Here is a 14,691-nt window from a genome sequence, read left to right as displayed (position 1 = left end):
CAAACCACAGCGTGAACATATGAATGTAAAAAAAGTCACTTGAAAATAAGTGTTCACAATGTTTATATGCAATTATGCATATATTATTATTATTATTCATTTGCCAAGTACATGTGTACCTATGTATATATTTATACATAGTATTTTAATTTCCAAAAAAAGATAGTTGAAACTGCTATTGACATGTGCAGAAAATGACCCTATATCTAGTTTTCGTATATATATATATATATATGCATTTATTGTTTTCCTGCCCTAACTTTTATTTAAATTGTTCTCTTGTTTTCTTAATTTTGTTGTACTTCATTTCTATACGTTTTTGACGCAATAATGCCGCTGTATTAGGATAATGCACGGGAGGGCTACTTTCCACAAGCTATGCTTCAGCCCTCCCGCTTCTACTAATTTTGTTCATCTTTGTGTGTATTGTAGAGTTATATTTGTATTTATTCATGTTAGCAAACTATGGATAAGCTTAAAATGGGAATAATTTGGGTAAAACTGTGAGCTGCATTTGGGGCCTGTTGACATGTGTTTTTGAGGACAAAGGAAGATGGGGGAAGGTGAAAGCATGTCCTGATTTGCATTCAACTTAGAACGAGCTACAGTGGTTGTGATGTTAAGAGAGGTCCCTTGGGTTTCTCTGGTGCTTATCAATAGTAGCAGTTAAGTGAATACTGTTCAAACAATACCTGTGTTTGTGTTTTATATTGATTTCTCTGTTTTATCCTTTCATAAATGTAAGGACTACAAATGGCTATAAACATTCTGGGCTGGTTGGAGTAAACAGGGTTTTATAGCTCTGTGGGGGAGGTGTAGGTATGCAGGCCTTGAGACCTTTTGTTGGAAAGTGAGCCTGTTTGGTTTCCTGCTGCGTTTCCTGCTGCGTTGCGTCTCCCAATGAGATGACCTGAAAAGATGACCAGCTGACCTAACACCAAACCCCTCCTTCTTACTCTGATATATCTCCGGAGGATCCCTGGCGTTCGGCCTCTTCTTCACATGCTGCCCTCGGGTGAAAGTAGCTCTGTAGTATGCGGACTAGAGCAGGAGTAAGCCGGCATTACTCCTTAAGCATTGCAATATAACTGTAATATATCATGTTGTATTGTAATGATTGTATTGCATTGTCATATTGCCATTAAAGTAGATTATTGTTAACGGTTACTTTGTAGCTATGGATTCCTTCCTGTATTATAACCAGCTTCATAGGAACGCGCGGAGATTTGAAAAGCGGACCAGTTATCCTTCCAAATCTCCAACAGTATGAATTAAACTTTTTGTTTTTCGGATGAATACAAAAAAAATACTTTCAGCTTGGGGGCCCCTAGTGGCCGCGGGGGCCCTATGCCCCCGCATAGTCCGCATATAGAAAGAAACGGCCCTGCTTGAGAGTCACGCAATTAACCCATATCTCACGCACTCACGCCACACTTGCCTTTCCTCACGCTAAGTTTTCGTCCAAAATAAATGTATATAAATATAAATATAAAAATAAAGTGAAGGAACAGCAAACCGAGCGGTCTACGAAATGAGACGGTCTTCTGGCTTGGTTCAGTAAAGTTGGAACGATATTGGGAGATTCTGATTTCACGGATCAATAACTCATGAACAAAACGTTATTCAGACACAGATGACGTCTCCTAAGTACCGTGGTAAGGTTGACAACGAACTACAATCACATTTTGATTAAAAAAAAAAGCCAATACGCGGCGTCCTCCGAGCTGGACACATTACATTGGTCTCTATCCGCAGTCGGAGAAGAAACGAGTGCTCAGGGACCGTCTGCAAAGTGCAACTCCCAAAAAAGAGAATACAATAACATTCAATCACTATTATACAGCTTATTACTACCAAACTCACTACACACATCAATAGTCTCATGTGTGTCATACTACAGCAAGGAGTTTGGAAGAATATGCTTTTGATTTGATATTTATAATGTAAATCTTCAATAAATATGGCATCATCTTCAATAACTTTACTATTATACAGTATATTTCGACCAAACTCACTATTTGCATTGTTGTTGTTAGCATCTGGTTAGCTAGCTGCGCTAACGGATATTAGAAGCTGTTTCTAAAACAAGGAAAGGGAGAGCTCTGTCCTTTCAGATTGAGAGAGATAACTACAGCTCAGTGAGGTATGGGACTCTCTGTTTAGATAGTTAACTTTAGTCTAGTTATCTCAGTGGGTCTCAAACGGTTTGGTCACCATTTATGAGAATACGTGAAAAACAGTTATGAAATACTATATGACAGTAAAACAAGAATACAGTTTAAAAGGTGAGTGATTTGTAAAAATATCCATAAAGAAAAAGAAAATCTGTTCTCGGACCCCCCCCCCCCCACTTATAAAATAGCACTTTACCTCTGCTTACACCTATATGCCATGTTATATGCTGTGAGCTGATCATCGAGCCTTCATTGTAAGAGTCGCGGGTACACTGTGTGTGTGCGTATTCCACTGTAGCGCCCGGTACATTAATGGGAAACCCTAGTTTGTACATGTTCAATACATTTGTAACACTGTACCCATGAACGTTTCTTTTTTCGGTTCACCAAAAAAAAAATCTCACTCCAAGCTGAACTCAAATGTTGGCAGCCCTGCCTCCAGAGAGCCTCCTCGATGCTCGATCCTCGAAATTCATTTAGAGAAATTAGATGTCCTTCAACATGGCGCGCTGAAATTCATTTCTGGGTCACTACCGGAGGACCGAGGAGTCGGATTTGATGAAATGAGAAAGGGCCCTGGTATCACCGACTGACCAGTTGCATTGTGGGTAATGTAGGCGCCATGTTTTGGACAAGGAAGATCAATAATATGGCAAGAGAAATAGATAAACTGGCTTCAGTCTGATAATCATTTCTAGCTGTAGCAGGTGTTCTGTTAAAAGACTATTGCAGTCTAATTTGTGTAACGTAAATGGAACATCCTAGAAAGTTATTAGGACATTGAACCTATCACTGTTGCCTTCAGGGCGTGCTTTTATCCTCTGTGTATGTATGTGTCCTTTTCTTCCCTCTGGTAGCCGACTGCTTATTCTTACTATGTCATTTTGTACCTTTTATAGCGTCCTTGGGTTTAAAATAAATAAATATTGTATTTCATTTATTTGTAGTCTTTAATACTTTCAATTTGGTTGTTCATTTGATTTGCATTATTTATCTCTCTTTTCGTATATTGTTTTGGTAGTTGTTCACCTGGCTGTTGTCAGCTGCCTACAAACACCAGGGGATACATATTTGCATTAAATTGCACTGAATTCGGTTAATCATGTTTTTTTCCTAAAAATTACAGAATCTCCCCACAAGGGGGCAGCCTATGACCTGTCTCTGACTTACCTTCACAGTATATTTGAAAGATAATTATAAGCCAATGACAATGAGTTAATGAAGTTAAAGGTACGAAACGTGAAATAAACTGTCCATATTACCTGCAAAAATACTTTAAAAATTAGCTATTCTATTCCAATAGGTTTGTGAGAGCAAGATATATAGATTGTTGTGTTTTTTGAATAATTGAAAAAAGCCTAGATTTTTGTTGGTTATATAGGTGCCTGTTAGTAGGTGCCAGGGCTACCTTCTAACAGGTGACACATTAAAAAACATAAACAATAGTTGTGTTTATCTGTCATGAAAATGTGTTTATAGCAAATAACATTACATTAAATGTGACAAGATGCATTAACCAGTACGCTGTATGCTGTGTACATGTTAAATACCACAGCTTTATGGTGCTGGAAAAGCTTGTAAATGCACCGTTAAATGCTTGAAACGAATGGGAATGTCTTTAACCACTGATCTGCTGTCTGTCTGAAGATATCTACATGTCAACATGAAAGTGATGCACAGAAAGAGAGTGATATTAAAGATCAAACACTCTTTATTGAACTGAACACAACTGAAAGCAAAACATATGGGTCATGTCTGTTGGAGCTGATAATCCATCGTTATCTGCAGTCACATATCCAGAGCATGTGGGCGCGATTATGTATATCTGAGTAATATAATCATAAGAAAAGGAAAGTCACTGGGTCGCCTGGATGTGATGAGGCCGAAGGCAGGCTGAGTTCACTAGCTGTCCTCATGTCTGATAAAGTGATCTGCAGCTAGCACTCAACCAATCAGGTAACAGGGTGTCATGGCAGAAAGGAGACAAAACAGACGTACAGAAAGCAAATTCATGACAAAAGTACAAAGTTGGCAGCAACGTTGTTCTGTAAATGCTACGCTAAGGTAAACACACGCAACGATGGCAGGAGAAACAAGTGGTTTGAAAGTCTTGTGTGATGGACAACAGTGGCACAGAGTGAAGCTCAATTCATCGTTGACTAAGCAGCAGCCTCATGAATGTTCAACCTTGACATGCTCTATCAAACATGCATGTTTGCGAGTGTGTGTGTGTGTCACAGAGGGTGGGTGTAAGCCTCTTGTGTATTTGTATAGCGTGCAGCTCTGTCAATGTACCTGCTGCATAAAACCCCACACATCTATGCTTCAAATGTAAGAATAAAGAAACTTTTACTGGACTTTTATCGCCTACGCATTCTGAATTTGTGGTTAGTTAAACACATCGCTCAAATCAGGAGACATAAAGAAGATACCTAACTGAATCGGATTAATGAGAATTCATGCAGCAGCAGCAGCAAGTCATTGCATTACGTGTAATAGTAGTAATCTGGGGAACAACACCTCGAAGGCACAAAGGATTAAAAAGCCAAATATGATCTTTTCCTTCCCAGATTAGGATCCCAGTTTGAACAAATATTAAGTATATTTTGGGGGACTTTGATGCTTCTTTGACCACTCACTGCATGAAATTAAGAGCATCAATAGAACTCGAGTTGTTTGATCTCATCTGTGTGAACCAATCTCCTTTTATCCAATAAAACAAATCGTCTGACCTACACATAAACATAAATGCACGCACTGCAAACCCACAGCCCAACGTCAGTCTCAGATGTAAAAATACCGGTTTGTAAAATGACGTAAGACTCAAGTGTTTGGCAAAGAAACGAGAGGATGGCTCATGTCTGGATGAGCAAAGGCTCAAAAGAAGCTGCCGAGCTGAACACCATGATTTCCCATCATGCTGAGAAACCCCTCCTCAGAAAGCAATACGTACAATCGAATGTCATAAGATTTAAACATAAAACTCTATATTTAATACATATATAATGTAATGGACGGACACATGATATCGTAATATAGATCTGACATTTCTCTTTAGTGTTTATGTATTAGACTCTGAATAAATCTTTTGAGAAAAAGAAAAAAAGAACACAAATATTGTATTTACAAAGTGAGTTTTGGCATCCATATTCAACTCTATAATACCACGATATAAGTGGAAATGTCATTTGCATGTGAGTGTTGACAGACTGGTGCAACCACAGCCTGATAAATTAACATAAAAAGAGTTTGGCATGTTGATTTGATCCTTTTTCGATATAAGATTTTGTTAAAAAATAAAATCAAAATGCAACAGAGACTGGCAATAAATCTGTGCTATCACACGACCCAGTAAGTATAATTATTTGTCATACAGTATTCAAAGGACTCCTGAAAACTCCCAAGCACGATACAAAGAAGGACAATCCGGTTAGTATATACATGTTCAGTCTGTCACAGCCGTGCTCCGCTGCGTAACCGTCCCCCTTCTCTTCTAATACTCTGAATATATAAAAAACAAAACAAACAAACAAAACGATTTCTGTACACGTCTTTCCTTCTCTCTGGGAGATTATTGTCCTGTTGAATGGCCTCCATCTCTCCCGTGATTGGCCATTACATTAAACCTCCTCTGTCTGAGGCCTCACTTCCTCTCTCAAAGTCCTCTCTCATTGGCCGTTAGATGAACCACTCCTTCTTTGATTCCTCGATGGTCTCGGGGTTGTCGGTGCCGACGATGGCCGTGTCCGCCGACTCTGTGGCCGCCTCCCCGGTGCTCTTGGCCTCGTTGGTGTGGTACGTGCCTTTGTGGCGGAACATGTAGCGGATCAGGAACACCAGAGTGCATAAGATGGTGAAGATCACCACCGCTATGATACCTGAGGAGGACAACATGTGCACAACAAAAACATCTGTTATTGTGTGTTTTTATCAGAGATGGCAAAAGTACACACATCCTTTACTCAAGTAGAAGTACAGATACACGTGTTTAAAAATACTCTGGTAAAAGTAGAAGTACTGACTAAACTTGTTTACTCAAGTGAAAGTAAAGAGGCTTTGAAATGTACTTCAGTAGAAAGTACCCATAACTAGCAGCTGTTTTAAAGAGTACCTGACCTCCCTTTATATTAATAGAACAATAATGTCATTGTTAGCTAATGAATGTTTCCATGCTGAACAACGGCAACATGACAACGTTTCCATTGGTCCCTCTTCTTTAGAGAAGACCAGGAAATGATGGATACACGGATCGTGTTCAAATCAATAGGCACACAATGACTCTAAAGAATAATGATCACGCACCAAACACACATTCAGACTAAAGGAACCAGCTGTTTGGAAAATGAGAGAAGTAGAAAGTACAAGTATTTGGGTTCAACATGTAAGAAGTAGAAAGTACAGGTATTTGAGTTCAACATGTAAGAAGTAGAAAGTACAGGTATTTGAGTTCAACATGTAAGAAGTAGAAAGTACAGGTATTTGAGTTCAACATGTAAGAAGTAGAAAGTACAGGTATTTGAGTTCAACATGTAAGAAGTAGAAAGTACAGGTGTTTGTGTTCAACATGTAAGAAGTAGAAAGTACAGGTATTTGTGTTCAACATGTAAGAAGTAGAAAGTACAGGTATTTGAGTTAACATGTAAGAAGTAGAAAGTACAGGTATTTTGAGTTAACCATGTAGAAGTGATAGAAAGTACAGGTGTTTGTGTTCAACATGTAAGGAAGTAAGAAAGTACAGGTATTTGAGTTAAAATGTAAGAAGTAGAAAGTTACATGGTATTTGAGGTTCCAACATGTAAGCAGTAGAAAGTACAGGTATTTGAGTAAACATGTAAGAAGTAAAAAGTTCTAACAGGTATTTGGGCTTCAACATGTAAGAAGTAGAAAGTACAGGTATTTGTGTTTCAACATGTAAGAAGTAGAAAGTTCAGGTATTTGTGTTCAACATGTAAGAAGTAGAAAGTACAGGTATTTGTGTTCAACATGTAAGAAGTTAGAAAGTACAGGTATTTGGGTTGTCAATATGCAGCCTGGTGTCCTTAAAAGTATTTTGTAATAAAATATAAAATGTCAATAACGTTTTAAAGGGGATTTGTATTTTCTTCTGGATTACATTTCTTTTTGAGGTATCATAAATATGTTTCTTATCCGCAGAAGTCTGCTTAGAAAACAGGTTTTGTGAATGGAAACACAGACCGTTAGTCAGGAGGTCGTTTGCCGGTGATTGCGTCTCGAGGGGAACATCTACTTAATTAATTCTTACAATAACTTTAATGCCTAAATAAAACCAAGTCATTTCATAGCATCTTTGATTGGTTTTGCCTCAATGCCAATGCAGTTTATTTGTATGGGAATATCATTCTTTAGGTTGAACATTTGAAATATATTTTTATACACAATAGTACAACCCCAAACACAGATCTGACAAAGCTTTTAGAAGTGACTTTCTTTACCTCCGATGATAGCCGAGTCTCGGTTGACTCCATCAGGAATCACTCTCTCCTCGTTGAAGGGGAACTCTGCATCTGAGGACAGCCAGGAAGAGGAACAATTCAAACCATATATTCACACAATTAAATTCATGCTACAAGCAACAAGTCATAAAAAGTGGCCTTTGCTCTGAGTTGTGCTGAATTTACACAAGTTTCCCTTTTCAAAGCAAAAAGCCACAGCGCTCAGTTTATTGGCTTCAGCTTCACTCATTACATGAATCACCATCAACAGAATGGATACAGAGCATCCTTAGGGGATGACTGGTGGAGTTGATTTAATGTCTTTTTGGTATGTCTTTCCTTACAGATCCATGACGGGTTAAGAGGTTAATAACAGCTGCTGCTTCTGCCTGCCCACTACAACTAACACATCTAATTGCTGTGATTCTCCCTGAACGGATATAAGGGCAGGAAGATAAGCGGAGAGAGAGATGACAAGTGGAGATGGTGGGTGGTAAATGAGAACGAAGATATCATTGACAGTTTCGTAAATTTGTCAATTTTGCCTGTAAATTCTATTTAGGATCACGCCAAAACTAGCTTGGATAGAGCTGCAGACATGATGAATCAAGCCTTATTGCACACGACAACCTGCAATGTTGAATGTTCAGCTCTCCAGGGAGGTGAAGAGCATGAGTGAGATGGAGAAGAGGAGGCTGAGAAGAGAGAAAGCGGGGGAAACGGAAAGCAACAGAGCGGAGAGAAAGTCATTTATCGTGTTATAGTGTTTGGATATAATGTCAAGAATTGATTGTGTTTGAAAAGATGAGACACAAACAGGAGAAGTAAAAACTTAAATGGAAAAACAGAAAGTTAGGAGGATGGGAGCTGTGAAAAAACTTTGAAGAAAATCGCTGAGAAGACAGAAAATGATCATTGACGGAGAGCCGGATGAATTATAGATCAGATCTATATATTTTTTTAAAGCAAAAATAATTACCATCCTCTCTGAGCTGACTGTGCATTTGGACCTGATCAATAAACCTGGATGGATCTCAGATGGCTCAGCGCTCCCTAAGGCACAGTTGGCTTCAAGTCTAAATAATTAGGCTGCATCCTGAATAATGACTCTGAGAAACACTAAACGCTGCTGTGTGACGCAGCAGATCTGAGGTCTGTGTGTGTGATGTTACTGAAGGAAGTTATTACTCATTACTGCATTACTTCTCATGGACTGACAGCAGCATATTAAAGGGATGGTTTGGATGATTTTAGATGAGGTTGTATGAGGTCCTAATGTGAAGTCTGTGGATTTGCAAAAAACATAAAATATCAATATCAATTGTAGTAGTAAAAACGTTTCAAATATGTTGTACACAAACACTGATATTATTGCCTGCAGCCATCTACTGTAGGGTATACACTGAGTATGGATAAATGCCTCATACAACCCCTCTATGTGGAGCGCTCCTCACCTGTGTTGTCCAGATGCCAGGGGTCAGTGGCGGCAGACATTGGTGGGATGGTGAGAGGAGACGACCCACAGTTGGACTCCAGCAGTTTCCCCTGGTAGGAGACGTGTGAGGCGGCTGCAGGCGGCCTGTCTGTCTGACCGGCTGTGGGCTGTGAGACGGTTCTCAGAGCAGACTTCAGCGGAGCGACGCCGTTAAACTGAACCCTCGAGAGACACCCGACGAAACCCGGGGTGTTGTACTGCTCGAAGACCGGGTCTATGTGTCCAGTTTCTGTTAAACACAGAGGTGGAGAGAAGAGCATGTTGTTATTGGTTATTTAGACTGTCAAAACTGTCGAATGGGATGTTAACTTATGTGGAGCCATGCCCATAAAGTTGATCGATATTGGGAAACAGAAATCCCACTGAGCACAGCAGCTATTAAAGAGAAAGCATTGACAGTAAAATGAACACACACACAAAACACTTTCTCTGATCAAAATCGCTCGAACTCTAGTGGGCACAAATGCTGCTGATGCAAGGAGAGTGAACCGATACTAGAACATGCATCCACACAAATGAAGTGGGAAGATTTTGGAGGAGGAGGGAACATCATACCATCGACCTCTTATGTCAAATTAAGACGGACAGTGCACATACATAAAATACAGCTTAAAGAAAAGGCGACAGATGTTAAAAGCTGTAGTGACGTAGAACCACTGTAAACAGACGAATAAAGTATTTACACCACTCTGTGTGTCAGAGAGAAAACACTCAACAATAACTGCGATTTTGACAACTACCATGACTGGAGGACAACCTGAGGTCCACTTATTGCCAAGGCAATCCAGACAAATTCAGATGTTCACAACACAGCAATTTGTGCACTTTCATCTCTGCCTCACAGTCTGTTTTCTTTTTATCTTTCAAAGTGAATGACTTCAACACACAGGCTCACACACACACACACACACACACACACACACTGACACACACAGCAACGTCCGCGCTGAAGCTGGCCCACAGAGCTCGGTCCAGACTGTGCTATTTCTTTTCTTTTTTCTTTTATTTGATATACTTTATTAATCCCCGTGTGGAAATAGTTTCTCTGCATCTGTGTTAGGAGCAGTGGGCTGCCATTTTGAACGGCGCCCAGGGAGCAGTGTAGGGAACAGTGCCTTGCTCAGGGACACCTCGGTAGCACTTGGTCTTGCCGGGACTTGAACTGGTGACCTTCCAGTTGCCAAGCCAAGTCCCTATGGACTTCGCCACCAACCCTAATCAGTCTGTGGATTATAGGGACTGTTAGAAGGGTTACTAACTGTTTATTTGAGAGCGTTTAAAAGATGTTTTACTGAACGTCATGTAGAGCTGGAAAGGTGCTCTGTCAAAGCTGATTTGGCATTCATCAAAAATGCTTTTGTATATCTCAATTAAAACAAAAGGTGATTCTCGTTGCCTGTTCACTCACACACGCACACACACACACACACACACACACACACACACACACACACACACACACACACACACACACACACACACACACACACACACACACACACACACACACACACACACACACACACACACACACACACACACACACACACATGCATATAAGAGAAGTTGCAGTCAGCAAACAAAATCATAATTAAAAAAGTTTGTAAAGACTTAAATGTTGCATAAAACCTCTCCCTCCAGCTACAGCACAAGCCTGGAGGGATTTCAAAACTGTCTTCAACATTTTACAGAGTTGCAAAATGTATGTGTGTGTGTGTGTGTGTGTGTGTGTGTGGCGAGGCAAGGTTTTAATGCTCTGCTGCTATATGACAGGGCCACACCCAGCAGGAGGAACAGCTGTTTGGACCATCCTGCAGCCAAATACAAACAATATGATGACTAACTAGAGTCCTGCTGTGTGTGTGTGTGTGTGTGTGTGTGTGTGTGTGTGTGTGTGTGTGTGTGTGTGTGTGTGTGTGTGTGTGTGTTTATGTTCTGGATCATGTTTTGTCAGATGGTGGGGATCTGAGTATCTGGACATGGCTTATAATGTAATTGTATCTCTTCATTACATTTCGATAGGTCCAATACAAGTCTGTGTGTCTGGGCTCTATTGATCGCCCTGCCAGGAATAGAGCATTGTGTGTGTACTGTATATGTGTGTGTGTGTGTACTGTATATTAGTGTGTGTGTACTGTATATGTGTGTGTGTGTGTACTGTATATTAGTGTGTGTGTGTACTGTATACTGTTTCTGAGTGTGTGTGTGTGTGTGTGTGTACACTGTACTACTGTATCTTAGTGTGTGTGTATACTGTATACTGTATCTGAGTGTGTGTTTGTGCTGTATACTGTATCTGAGTGTGTGTGTGTGTGTGTGTGTGTACTGTATACTGTATATATACTGTATACTGTATCTGAGTGTGTGTGTGTGTGTGTACTGTATACTGTATATATACTGTATACTGTATCTGAGTGTGTGTTTGTGCTGTATACTGTATCTGAGTGTGTGTGTATACTGTATCTGAGTGTGTGTTTGTGCTGTATACTGTATATGTGTGTGTGTGCTGTATACTGTATCTGAGTGTGTGTGTGTGTGTGTGTGTGTGTACTGTATACTGTATCTGAGTGTGTGTGTGTGTGTATACTGTATCTGAGTGTGTGTGTGTGTGTGTGTGTGTGTGTGCTGTATACTGTATCTGAGTGTGTGTGTGTGTGTGTGTGTGTGTGTGCTGTATACTGTATCTGAGTGTGTGTGTGTGTGTGTGTGTGTGCTGTATACTGTATCTGAGTGTGTGTGTGTGTGTGTGTGTGTGTGTGTGTGTGTGCTGTATACTGTATCTGAGTGTGTGTGTGTGTGTGTATCTGAGTGTGTGTGTGCTGGAAAGCATCATTTGATACGGGCTCTGCAGTTTAATGTTCATACAGTTCATCGATGAGGCGGCTCAGCATCACCACATGTCGAGCCACTGGTCAGGAACAGAGACACACACATTGAAAACAGTGTGTTAGGGTGTAGGAATTAGCATATGTGTGGGGGAGTGCAGAATAGGTGCAGATACAGGAGAGGAGCCTCGCAGTGAGCAGAATACTGATGAATACTAAATATGAGTGCTCTCTCTGCTGCGTGCATGAACAAGTGTTGACGCTGCAGAGGTCTGCGTGTGAATACTAATCGTCTCTGTCGGAGCTGCTGCTTAGCATACAGGCTGGTGGGTAAACACATTGTTCCCTTGTTTCAGATGTTTTGCCGCCAGTGATTTCACAAGGGGGAGATCCATAGAATAACATATTGTTACCCATTAACATCACACATTACATCTGAACTGTCCCTAATCGTTTCTACTGGGAGCCATTATATAAAAACACTGCGAGTGAGTTTTTTCCATAGGGGAAGTGAGGGGATTAGCAGGTGTTGGTCAAAACAAGGATGAAGCACATTTAAATGTAACAATTCACTTTCACATTCCCAGGTTGCTAAAGAGCTGCATAACTTCTCTGTGCAAGTGGCATTGTTCGAAATACCTGTATCCACCCACACTTTAACGTTTAGATAAGATTGGATTATGTCGACTGTAGCAGCTACATATTTTACTTACAATGTTACAATACCTACACACATTCCCACATGACCCCATGCAGACAATGTTACTTAACATTTAGGGATGGACTGCATGTGTGAAAGGAAATAAGTAATACATAATCATTAACAAGTAATATAATCTTTTCAGAGCCAGTGACCACACACTGATTGTAATGCTTGCCTTGGCGGCTTCCAGAGAGGCTGATCAATAAAACACTTCAATCCAACAGCTCACACACTAATCATGATAACAATCTCATGCACTTTAATGCAGAATGCACTAATGAAATGAAGCACACCACTGGGTCAAAAAACACACACACACACACACACACACACACACACACACACACACACACACACACACACACACACACACACACACACACACACACACACACACACACACACACACACACACACACACACAGTCACCACAGCACTGAGGTCAGCATGTTAATCGGAGGATTGTGTCACCACGGTGACCAGTGACCAATGACATGAATAATTCAAAAGGTGATGCAGCACATAAAGCAGTGAGGACAATGGGTCGGGGTGTGTGTTGGTTTTGGAGTGGAGAATCGAATGAAGGGGGAGAAAAAAAGAAAAACGAAGAGAAGATGGAAAGAACTGCAGGACCCTTAGAGGGAGGGTGTGGCTGTCTCCCCCAAAAAGGGCATGTGTGAGAGGAAAGGTGAGAGAAGAGGAGGGGGGGGGGAAATAGAGTCTCTAGTGTGTACAAAAACGAGGAGTGTGAAAGAAATGGGGTGACAAGAAGGGTGCTCGCATGGAGGGCAGGGTAGAGGAGATCAAACGCAGTTGCCATGGCAACAAATGGAAGCTGATGTAGGGGTGTGAGAGAAGGGGAGGGGGGTTAATGAAAGTATGATGCATTGGGGACATATCAAAAGAATATTGATGTGAGTCCACACACCACACACACACACACACACACACACACACACACACACACACACACACACACACACACACACACACTGATGAATGACATAATGATCCTTTTGAAGCCAATGCAAAGTTTTCTGATAAAGCCAAAAAACTGCAAATAAAAGCAACTTTTCCTCCTCTTTGAATGTTGGCCCTTGTGTACTTCTGTATTTGGTTGCCGTTGCATTGATCTTATCTTAACTGTTGGTATACATGTTATAAAACAAAAATAATTGATTGATTGACAGCAGTAAATAAAACATGTGTAATGAGATGAAGTGTGGAGAAACAGACTGAGGAATCATAAAAGGTTAGGTAGAAAGACACGGATGAAAGAGAAGGGAGATTAGAGCTGAAGCAGATATGACTGTTAGCTTTAGACAAGGAAAATACAATGCCCTACTAAACACACACACACGCACGTGCGCACACACACACACAGGTGTATCCATCAGTTCCTCCTCCACCAGACACCAATTCAGAAAACCCAGACATAACAGAGCCACAGACAGAGCAGTACAAATAATCAAAACGTGACAATTGTTTTCCTTCTGACACACACACACACACCCACACACACACACACACACACACACACACACACACACACACACACACACACACACACACACACACACACACACACACACACACACACACACACACACACACACACACACCAGCGTTCTGAGTAATGTCCCTGCAATGGTTGAATCAATGGGAAATCATGTTTAGCAGAACATTTAATTCAGAGTCGCAGAGACGGTGAATCAATCTCATGCATTATGCAAACACACATACAAATACAGACACACACACACAGGTAAATACACACACATGCATCCAACAGTAGTTACCAATGTGGAGTTAGCTTCAGTGTCTAGTTTAGGGCAGAGCAGCTTCCTCTTCTTTCTGTCACGTCTTCCTCTGCTTGATATGAGGCTCTCCTGACACGGTACCTCAGTTGAAAGCGTCTCTCTCTCTCTCTCTCTCTCTCTCTCTCTCTCTCTCTCTCTCTCCTCGCTCTCTCTCTCTCTCTCTCTCTCTCTGTCTCTCTCTCTCTCTCTCGGTCTCTCTCTCTCCTTCTCTCTCTCTCTCT

The 14,691-nt window shown here is 40.8% G+C and overlaps 1 protein-coding gene across 1 annotated transcript in view; it reads right to left on the bottom strand.

Annotated features, from left to right (window-relative positions):
- Positions 1 to 3,867: 3,867 nt before the first annotated feature.
- The window catches only part of LOC117537174 (contactin-associated protein-like 2), a gene marked incomplete in the record, with an annotated part of 32,252 nt that continues 21,428 nt past the window's right edge, over positions 3,868 to 14,691 (bottom strand). The window contains 3 exon segments of the mRNA XM_034202314.1: positions 3,868 to 6,052; positions 7,628 to 7,699; positions 9,082 to 9,351. Of these exon segments, the coding sequence (XP_034058205.1) occupies positions 5,853 to 6,052; positions 7,628 to 7,699; positions 9,082 to 9,351 (542 nt within the window).

The sequence above is a fragment of the Gymnodraco acuticeps genome, unplaced genomic scaffold (assembly GCF_902827175.1).
Source record: "Gymnodraco acuticeps unplaced genomic scaffold, fGymAcu1.1, whole genome shotgun sequence".
Classification (NCBI taxonomy): domain Eukaryota; kingdom Metazoa; phylum Chordata; class Actinopteri; order Perciformes; family Bathydraconidae; genus Gymnodraco; species Gymnodraco acuticeps.
The sequence above is the reverse complement of the archived record's forward strand: the minus strand, read 5'-3'. Positions and strand labels throughout refer to the sequence as shown.